The sequence below is a fragment of the Centroberyx gerrardi genome, chromosome 12, assembly GCF_048128805.1.
Source record: "Centroberyx gerrardi isolate f3 chromosome 12, fCenGer3.hap1.cur.20231027, whole genome shotgun sequence".
Lineage (NCBI taxonomy): Eukaryota > Metazoa > Chordata > Actinopteri > Beryciformes > Berycidae > Centroberyx > Centroberyx gerrardi.
Window position 1 is genome coordinate 5809749 of NC_136008.1, and position 11268 is coordinate 5821016.

Sequence of the window (11268 nt, forward strand, 5' to 3'; positions counted from 1 at the left end):
CTATTATTGTACAGAGAGGTGGGGTTGGCTTGAGCTTAAACAAGTACAAATAACAGCATAACGACATTTACATATCATATAAATAAGGCTGCTAATCTTTTTTTTTTTTTAACATTTACTGTCTTTTTGTGATTATAGGATACTTACTCCAACTCCTGCTTCCAGTAAGCTTTACTAGGCAATTTTTTTGTGTCATAAAATGTGTCACCCTCGAAGCCATCTTCTTAGGTGTGCATATCATATTTTGAAATATACTATAGTTTGAAATATATAGTACATTTTTATATCCAATCCACAACGTTCACACAAGTGTGCAAATTAATTGACCGTTGCTCCTTGAAATGCCAACACAAGTCAAACCTACAGCATCTTGTACTTGTACATAAGCTTTGTTTGCACGAGACAAATATTTGAACATGATGCGCGACAGCATCTTAGGCCGATAGGTTAGAGGTGGGAGTCAGCGCAGTTTGAATGACGTCAGCCATCTTTCGTGCAGGCGAATGCATTGAATTGAATGAGCAGCTGTGCATACAGCGGGCCTACACCGGGCTGCGAGCCAAGGCTGCTGTCCGTGCAGCGATGGAAAGAGTGTAAGGACCTTTTCTACATGTTATCGACACAGCAAGGTACGTCTGGAACATATTTTAGTTTAATTTCATTTAGATATTTGCCCGTTCTAGCCGAAGCATATTCAAAAGGGGCGAGGGAGAGAATTGCAGTCTGTTTTCCGTATAGTGAGTCAAGCGTTTTGTTTATTCTGGTGCGGTGCGGTAGGGTGGAATAAAGCCGCGTTGCATAGGCTAATTCAATGTCACTAAATTGTCTTTCTGCTTTATTATAAGGTGCAGTAAAGCGCGTGTGTATTATAATTAAGCAGCGCGGCTCGCATCACACCATAGCCTGTGTTATTAAAAGAGAATCGTGACGCGCGCGCGCTGTAAAAAAAATAAATAAATAAAAAGGTGGTTTTCCTTTTTATCCCAGAGCTGATAGACAGCAGGTGGTGCACTTCTGGATAACAGGTGGTGTTACAGTTACTCTTTTCAACAGCTGGGTGGGTTGGTAGAAACACAAATAAGCCTATATACCTTTGTCATACCTTATTATGACTAACTACATAGTAATAGGCCATATCTTTGGCCTATTACTACTCTTATTACATCTGTAAACTAGGAAGTACATGTACTACAACCTGCTCTGCTTTACCCACAGGTAATCTTAAAAAATGGAGGGAGGAAATTTGTGAGTATACCTCTGTGCACATATACAGTATATACTCAGTTTCGCATTGATGAAGAACTCCTACCCACTAGGAAAGCAGGAGTCACAACATAGGCCAATTTCTGTGTCATTGCAGTGGCTACTCCCGGGACTATCTTGACCGTTTTATTCAAAGCCAAGACTCGTCTGTGGTGAACAAGTTCCAGCAGAAGTACTGGAAAACCAAGCAGACGCTCATCAAGGTCACTGGGAAGAAAGAGGACGAACATGTGGTGGCGTCAGACGCGGACCTGGATGCCAAGTTGGAGGTGAGGAGGATCACAAAACTGCTGGGGCTTGTAGTTTTACAGCATGGTTAATGACTTAGTGCCAGTCACGTTACTGTAACTTTCCACAGACCTCTGTTACATATAACAGATGAGTTCATCAAGAAACACTGCAGATGCTTGCCCACAGGCGCGCTCCGCAGTGTCACCACTGACTGATGAAAATATTGAGACCAGCTGCCTATTGATTCGCACAGTCCATGCCCATTTGCTCGAGGCTTAAAAGTCTTCCATTAACCTGTCTCCTCCTCCATCAACTGTATCGCTGTGAAGAGTGAAGTGAAAAAGGGGTAGTAGAGGTGTGCACATCCAATCTATAGCCTATTTAAGCCAGGTGCTGGATAAAAGAATAATGAAAAGTGGTTCAAAAAGAAGATGTGTCTGACGAACACGCGTACATCAGTCCCCCTTTACTGAGAATAACCTATGCAAAGGTCAGGCATCTCTCCGACTTTGTGTCGACGCTGTTTTCCTGTCGCTCTGCAGGTCTTCCACTCTATCCAGAGAACATGCATGGAGCTGCTGAAGGTGATTGAGCAGTACCAGAGGAGAATCTGCCGTACGTTCAAATGAAATCTTTACATTACTACCAAAAACATGAAATGTGGGGAGAATGGGTTTACATGCATGTTCATATTCCAAAAATATCAGTTATACTCATGTACAGTTGCCGCATGTAAAAACTACAAGAACGGGCATTAACTCGTATCCAGATTAGAAACCTGATTATGATAGCTGGGATATTCTGTTTATTCGTATACAGGGCTATTTGTGATTGAGATATGAAGGTAAATATAAACGGCTTATCCTCAATAGGAAATTAACTAGGATATGAACTAATGTCTGGAATAAGAACAAGAAAACACACTCATTGAATTACCTAATTTCCCCATGGGGAATATATTAAAGTTTTATCTTATCTAATCAAAATTCCCAATCAAAGTTTCTAATTCCATTACTTTAAGGACTACTTTAAGGCTGAATGTTATGACTAATATTAACCCTCTTCCCCATGCAGTCCTTTCCCAGGAGGAGAATGAGCTGGGTCGGTTCCTGCGCTCCCAGGGCTCGCAGGACAAGACCAGGGCGGGCAAGATCATGCAGGCCACAGGGAAAGCACTCTGCTTCTCCTCCCAGCAGAGGTAGGCCACATACAACAACATCTTCAGTGTGTGACAGTTGTATGCTGTTGTATCCTTATGGGACATTAAAATAAGTCAGATAAAAGATAAAGCTGCACTAGGAAATATTTGATGTGAAGATAGACCCATCTTATCAGCCCAAACCACAAAGTGAGGCTGCAGTAGAGAAGAGTCTCCCATCGCTCCTAATTGAGACCGCGTAGATTCGCCCGATTTGCCCAAATTAAATTCTGGTGTTGGGTATGTACACTTCTCTGTCAACTAATTGAACTAATCGAAACTAGCAAAAAACAAAACTGTCTCCTAAGCAGCAGAGGTACAGTCACTCCGTTAAGAGAAAGCTACACCCACTGACGAAGAATCGTCTCTTTGGTATGCTTTGATATAAAGCATCACAGACCGGCCGGGTTGGTAAACACGAGCGTGCTGTGTTCAGTTTACTGACGTCACCTTATAGGATTTCTGGGTATTTAAGTTACATCTTTTCAAACAGTTACCTCTTGTTGCCATTTGGAGCCACCGACGTGCAAAGTTTCCCATTGCAGCTTTAACAGAATTTAAAAAAAAAACCCTCACAGCAGAGTATGGTCGGCATACTTCTAGTGGTACGTTTTATACTTACCAAATAATTCAGATACCATCTCAGGTAGGGCTGAACGATTTTGAAAAAATATCTAATTGCGATTATTTTGACTGATATTGCAATTGCGATATGATTTGCGATATTAGAGGGAATGATAATTTTTACATCATTATTCTCATTTTCACTGAAAAACGTATTAAAATGATTATGGTGTGATTTTTGCGGGGATCTGTACCAAACAAAGATGTTTTCTTAAGTCTGTAGAATATGATGTGTAGGCCAGGACGTCTCTGCAGCACGACAATATTTAATTTAAAATGGTATTTTGACACACATTTCGCCTTTAACAAATATCGCGCCATATTGCGATTTCGATAAAATTTCGATTAATTGTTCAGCCCTAATCTCAGGCAATGCATTTCAGGGATGGTTTGTTTATGATAATACTTAATAGTACTAATGTCTGAAAATGAGCGTGATAATGATTGATTAAAATGTGACATTAATACGTAATTTCTCCTACAGATTGGCTCTGCGGAACCCTCTGTGCCGCCTGTACCAGGAGGTGGAGACGTTTCGGTACCGGGCGATCTCAGACACGTGGCTGACAGTGAATCGGATGGAACAGTCCAGGACCGAATACCGTGGAGCGTTGCTTTGGATGAAGGATGTATCCCAGGAGTTGGATCCCGACACACACAAACAGATGGAGAAGTTCCGCAAGGTTTGTCTGTAGCATTGTGGGTACAATACAGTCTTTGCACATTATATTTGGTCGTTTAATAAAGGTTTTTTTTTTGTAAATTAATTACAGAGGCAGAAATGGATCCCAGAATTTTCCCTACCATTGAATAGCTGCGGGTCACCCTGCCTTAAAGAGCTGCTAAAAGATTTTCAACAGTAGGGGTTTCAATAGAGAGTTTTAGTGTCCCATATTTAGTTTAAAAATTGTCAAATTCTAAGATATTGAATATCTGCACACTTTTTTGAGTCCCTTGCACCAAACCAGTGCCAACTTCCATGGCAACATTATCATATTGGGACTGTGTATTCTGTCCATAAAAAGGTACCAGGAGTATTACTGAACTTTATGATTCGTCAGGCCAAATTGGACAGGTTGGCACCCGTAGGTACAAGGTGAGGTGTATGGGTGCTATAGATCCTGTGGTCCCTGTGTGCCTTATGTATTGAAATGTCAGTTGTGCTTGTCTGGGCCACTGGCGCTGTGGATGTTTGCCATTTTCAATTTTGTTGTTTTTGTTGTTGTTGGTGTGATTGTTTTGTTTGGTGTGTATGGGCGTATGTGGGTGGGTGTAGGACTTTGGACTTAGGAATTTTAAAGATGTTTTGAATTATTTTTCCTGTCTTGTTGTGCGCTGTTTCATTAAAAAACATCAAGGGTGAATGATTGGTTCTGACCAAGGAATCATATTAAGAAACATTGGATTCGATCACTTCTTAGAACCAGTTGAATTTTCCTGATTTTCCAGTTGGATTCCAAAAGGACTTTATGCTTAAGTTTAGCTAACGACTGTTTACACTATATTGTTAATGTTGCAATTAGTCTAGGGCCCTTGTCCACATTATAAAGACTATCTAGCCACTATCGAAGAACACACTCACAGCATAATTCTGCAAAACAGAATTTGCTATACTTACTTGCCACTAGAGGGCATAATACACCATGAAATGATGGTTCAATAGTTCAAACTACAGTGTAGCAACCACTAGGCATGCTCCATTTTGCTTACACTTAAGTATAACTTGCACGAACACGCACAAACCTTAACTCCAATGTCTGTTTTCCCCATTCACAGCTGTAAGCTACATAATAGAAGATGCTTTGACCTTATCTTCAGTAGAGCATCATGCCCTATCTCCTATATCACAGGTTCAAGCCCAGGTGCGCACCACCAAAACAAGCTTTGACAAACTGAAGAATGATGTGTGCCAGAAAGTTGACTTGCTGGGAGCCAGTCGCTGCAACCTACTCTCTCATGTTTTAACCACATACCAGGTATACCACAAAACCCAGTTGTTTGCACACACAGTCCATTGATGTTAAATGGAGTGTTTTCCATGGTCCTACCACATGGCATTAAGCCAGGAAGGAAGACAAACATGAAGGGAACAAAGCAATACAAAAGACTGCATGGAAGTTTAGAGGTTTTGTGATTGTCCCAAAGGCTATCAAGCCACCTAAGGAGCCATTGTTCACTAGCCATGAGAAATAAATGAATGGATTTAGCCTAAGATAATTACTGCCACAAAAGACCAGAAGAATGTACGACCTTGGCTGTTCATCTGTGTTCCAGACAACACTATTGCACTTCTGGGAGAAGACATCTCACACTATGGCTGCCATTCATGAAAGCTTCAAGGGCTGTCAGCATTATGAGTTCTCCACACTTAAGGTCAGAGTGCATCATGACCTTTACAGTTGGGATTTGTGACGGTTCTGCCACTGTAAGAAGTAGCTATATATCTTGAGAGATGGCCTATACTGAAAGACTTGCTTCCTCCTGCAGAGCTTACAAGATCCCATGGACAAGCAGGCTAAGAAAAAGGGGAAGAAGAAAATGAAAGCAAAGGCAGAAGATGGGGAGAAAGCTGAGGCCGCAGATGGCCAGTGAGTACAGAAAGACTTGTTTTGGTTTTTACTCATGCAGGTAGACAAAACCTTTATGCATGCCAATGCTGAAAACTGAGAAAAAAATACAAATGATTATAAACATTGAACAAAGGGATCTGGACTGAACCTAAACATGCATTGTACCTCTATGCACCTGTTGTCTCACATACATGAAACTGTTAATCATGATCTTCTTTTGATTGTCATATTTATAGACTCATCTCACTAGTAAATGAGAACACCAACGATGAGGGCAGAGGAGGTAAAAGACTGTTAATAAATTAATTTAACTATGTGGCACATTTTTACTATATGCAAATGCTTTGTGTTTACTGAGAAATGGCCTAGGCCTACTTATTACCAAGCCAATGCAAAGCAGAATGACCTCGATACCATTTATTGGAAATGGGTATTCATTCATTTATTCTTATTTTGCATTCATCTCTTGCAGCACAGACCAAAGCAGTTTCTGGACACGTATTTGAAGACACGGATATAAGAAGCCAAATGACAGGTTGGGAAACGTCAGTTGTTGACCCTTGCTTACTTGAATTTCTCTGTCTTTGAGATAACAATTTTTTACATATTATAATCTATATCTACAAAATAATCTTGAAATCCAGGGTTAAGGCATGACTGCCCACAGCCTCTGATTGTACAAAATCTCACTGGTCATTCTAGGAAATGAAGATCTTCTCTCAGCCTATCCGGAGCAAGAGGGAGAGGAGAAGGACAGCATGGCCCTGCTGAATGAGATCCTGGGCGGTACATCTCTGGATGAGGGCGAGTTCTCGCAGGAGTGGACGGAGGTGTTTGGAGAGAGGGAGGAGGGGACGAGTGCAGCGTCAGGTAGAGGGGGACCAGTGGAGGCCCAGCAGAATGAAAACTCCTTCTTTCTACCATCCCACCTATTGGACCAGAGCTTGAATAATCTGCAGTCTTCCCTCTCAGGTCAGGGCATGCTTTTGTGTGTGTGCGTGTGTGTGTGTGTGTGTGTGTGTGTGTGTGTGTGAGTGAGAAAGAGAGAGCGAGCGAGCGAGCAAGAGAAGGTGTAAATATGTACAAAATGCTATTTAGTTGTCAAAAGAATAATTTGTATTATATCAACTGATTGGACTTGAGTTTTTCAATTATTCCCTTCGCTAAATGCATGCAAAAACATATCAAACCGAGTTGTCATTATCTTAATTCAATTAAGTACTGTGGTCAGATAAATATGCCTGAAAATTAAATAATTAGTTATTCTGCTTTCCCGTGAATGAGTGCATTAACAAATGTAAGAATCCAACTAAATTGAGCTGTTTTTTCCATTATGGCTAACCATTTCCACACAGGGAGAAAAGTGGCCTTGAAATGATTTGTCAAACGAAAAAGGAGCTATTATAACATGGCAATTAGATTTGCTTACCCTTAGCTAATTGCCAGTCACTTTCCATTTCATCCTGCTCTGGGCAGCGACTGCCAGCACCTCGTCTGGTTTTGTTATTTGTCTATTTTCAGCTTGGCGGCTGTGAATAGTACACCGCTATAAGGAAATGAAAACCTTTGCATAATGTGATTTACCAGCTGAATGTAAGAAGTTGGCATTTCATAGCTAATTAAGTGTTTCTAAATTAATTTGTAGTACAACAGGACGAACACAACTCAAAATCAAACAAATATAAATGTACATTTATATTTTAGGCATTCACCTGATGACTTAGAAAGAGCGTGACAGTAAACTTAAATTCCCGGATCACCAACATTACAAGCAATAATGCAGTGCAGGAGTCAGAGTCACAGTATAGTGACCGGACAATATTCTTGTGACCCTAAAGCAAAGTGCTAGAAAGAGAAGTAAGGGCCAAGGAGAGGGTTGGAAGTTGTTTTTTTCTCCAACTTCAAAATAAAAGTATATTAGAGCAATTCGAGGAGGAGCATATGGACAATGGGATCAGAGCGATCTGAGTGTTAGAAGGGAGGCTGAGAGAGCCAGGAGCAGTCCAGCTGGTCAACAAGACACACCTGCGCCTGATTAATCTCTACCTTTACAATGCCGTCAAAAAGGATTCAACCCGCTTGACTTTCTCCGCATTAAGTGGTGTTACAGCCTGAATTCAAAATTAAATCAGGATTTTTTTGTCTCTTGAAGTCCAAGGAACTGTACGTAGAATTCTGTGGAAAGGTATAAAACAATTTCTAAAGTGGTGGAGTTCTCAAGAGCGCAGTCAGTTTTATCAGTAGGTTTCTGGGTTAGTTCTCTTTCTTAGAGCTCATCGTCTGACCAAACTGAGCAACCGGGCAAGAAGGACCTTGAGTCTTGAAGGTGACCAAGAACCCAAGGAACCACTCTTGACAGAACTACAGTTTCTTGGCTGTGATGAAAGATCTTGTGGGAAGGACAGCATCAGTGTAGCACTTCACAAATCTGGACGACTTGGCAGAGTGGCCAGAAGGAAGCCACTCCTGCTAAAAAAAAATAGCACATGGCAGCACACCTGGAGTTTGCAAAAAAAGGCATATGAAAGACTGAGAGCGTGGCGTAACAGATTCTGTGGTCTGATGAAATGAAAACAGAACTCTTTTGGTTGTAATACAAAGCACTAAGCTCTTCACTCGTATAACACCATCTCAACCCAATGAATGGAGCCAAATACAGGCAGTTCTTGAGGATTCTGCTTCAGAGTGCCAAAGACCTTAGATTGGAGCAATGATGTTTATGTTCCAGTAGGACAGTGACCCTAAGCATACAGCCAAATCAACACTGAAATGGCCAAGGAACAACAATGTGATAGTCCTTGAGTGGCCCAGCCAAAGGCCAGACTTGTTCAGATGCTCCCCATCCAGTTTGACAAAGTTTGAACAAATCTGCAAGGAATGGGAGAAAATCCTTAGATCCTGATGTGCCAAGCCGTTTTTTTTTTTTTTTTTCTGAATTTAATTTTCAATCAATCCATTTTGAATTCAGGCTGCAACACCGCACATTGTGGAAAAAGGGGGGTTGAATACTTTCTGAAGGCAGTGTATATCTGGTTGCTGCAGTAAACACTGGCAGAAGAGACTGGGACTGGAGCACCTATGAGATAGTTCTTGAAGAGATGAGTTTAAATGTATTTTGCCCTAACTTTGGTTTCATTTCTTCTGGATACATGTAGAGGATGAAAGCTAAATTTTCAGAACAGAGCTAATCATTGGTGACTCTGACTTCACCAGACAAGAACAAAAACAAAGATGAAACAACACTGCAAGTGTGCACCCTTATTGCTATTCGTAACACAATACTTGTTGAACATTCAAATAGTAAGAAAATCACAGTAAAAATAAAATTTTGTGGAAGCTACAGCTCAAAATTTAATTTAGTGCTTGTTGAACTAATAACATTGGCCTGGATTTAATAAAGCACTGATAATGTGATTTTGCAATAATAAATGATGTTTTGATTATTGCTGTATTCTTGTCTATTACACAAGGTCTGTCCACATCAGTGGTGTGTAAGAGAGTGTGATGATTTATGTGTTGGATCCTGCTTTGGCATGTTAAGTGTCCCCTGTTGATTAATCTAAATCTGCATCTCCATTTCAGATTGGGCCAGAAGCATTCCACAGCCTGTCTCCCAGGCAACAGAGCAATCATCTGGAGCCAATCAGAACCCCTCTAGGCCAGCAGCAAAAGGTAGGACGGAGCCAAATGAGTAAAACATATGAAAAGATTTGAAAGAAAAGACATGTTTCCAGCTGAAACCTGTGTTTATGGGTGCTTTAAAACGTACTTGTGGGGTACAAGTTATTTCCATGAATAAACTTGGAGCTCAGCCAGATGCGGTCGTTGAAGTGAAGGCGTTTGAATTTCACCGTGGTTTTAGTAAACGTATATGAGTTTGTCTTGGTGAAATTTCCCCTTGTTAACTCATTTTACAGAGACGGCAGGGACATCCAAAGACCTCTCAGCATGGTTCAACCTGTTTGCTGACTTGGACCCTCTGTCCAATCCAGACGCAGTCGGCAAAAGTGACGGAGAGCATGAACTTCACAACGCATAGTCCTTCCTCAGTGCCATAGTGGTATCTTTTCAAATGGGTACCTTCTTCCGTGGGCGACTAGCCTATGATCAGCTCTCGTCTTTTCCATTGTGAGAACAGAAACATTTGCAGGACTTTATTCTACTTGTTTATTTCACTGGGGTTTAACATACACATTTTTAGCATGGATACCTCAGTATGAGTTTGGAACAATAAGCCTCCTACATTAGCTGCCTTGGAGATCTGTAGTCTGCAGTAGCATTTAGGCTTTTTTTCTGACTCATTACTGATGATTGCAAACAGGCAAAACTACTTTGTGAGAAACATAACAGTGGAAAGAAAAGAAAAATATCAAGGTCACAGTGCAATAGTTCATGTTTACTTGATAGGGCAACACACTGAGTGCAAGAAAGTTAAGGCAATCACAATGAAGTATTCAAAAGTCACTACAGTATACTTTTCTATCATAGACGACTTACATGACACCATCTGAAACACCCTGATGCAGAACCCCACCCATCAGGTACTCTAAGAATTATTTGCAACTATTTGACCCAGGTCTATGTCACATGATCTGAAAGGGTAAAGCAGATGATCCTGCAACCAAAGGATGTTCCATTCTTAAAATAGCAAAGTGATCTCCTTAAGATTCATGCTTTTAAGTTTGTGTTTGCTACATACTGTAATTGTGATGCCTATCGAATACATTACAGAAGTATGACTTTTAGACTTCTGTCAATGGGTATATATACGCATATCACTCATTTATTATTGCATGTTGCATGTTTTATGTTATCCAGTAAAAGTGTGATTGTATGAACAATATGTTTAAATTAACGTGAGATCATTCATCAATATTTTTATCATTTGGACACGTAATTGTTTGGCATTCACAGTTATGGGCATTCATGGGTAATATATGCAGTATGAGGTACAGTGTGTTTTCAGAGCCAAACTAATTCAAGGTGTGAGAAATGCCTGTTGCAAATCTTTTGGAAAGAGTTTGGTAATCGTAAATAGAATCATTTTTATCAATTAATATTGACTATAATGCTGCATCAAGTGAATATATACAAGAATAAATGCCTTAATCTAATGACCAGTCAACAACAGAGTATAGGACTTAATCAGAATCATTATTGGATTCATTTTAAACATATGAGAGGGTGAAACGTGTGTATTTAAATTTTGTTGTAACTCTGCCTTGTGTTATTTTTGATTTTTGATGTTCAAGCCATGTGACTTACATTTGTTGATATATAATCATGACCAAATATATTGATTGCCTTACCTTGAATTCTGTTTGTAAATGCCATGCTTCTGATTAATGGTGTCGATAGTCTAAAGCCTTTGAAAAGATTGCA

The 11268-nt window shown here is 40.3% G+C and overlaps 1 protein-coding gene across 1 annotated transcript; it reads left to right on the forward strand.

Annotated features, from left to right (window-relative positions):
• Positions 1-1228: 1228 nt before the first annotated feature.
• ica1 (islet cell autoantigen 1) lies at positions 1229-11136 on the forward strand. The gene is made up of 13 exons (XM_071924412.2): positions 1229-1245; positions 1361-1532; positions 2037-2109; positions 2569-2692; positions 3801-3999; positions 5167-5292; positions 5591-5689; positions 5804-5904; positions 6123-6160; positions 6359-6421; positions 6589-6858; positions 9469-9558; positions 9804-11136. The coding sequence occupies exons 1-13, from the start codon at positions 1229-1231 to the stop codon at positions 9923-9925; spliced, it is 1494 nt and encodes a 497-aa protein (XP_071780513.1). The 3' UTR covers positions 9926-11136.
• The last annotated feature ends 132 nt before the right edge of the window (positions 11137-11268 follow it).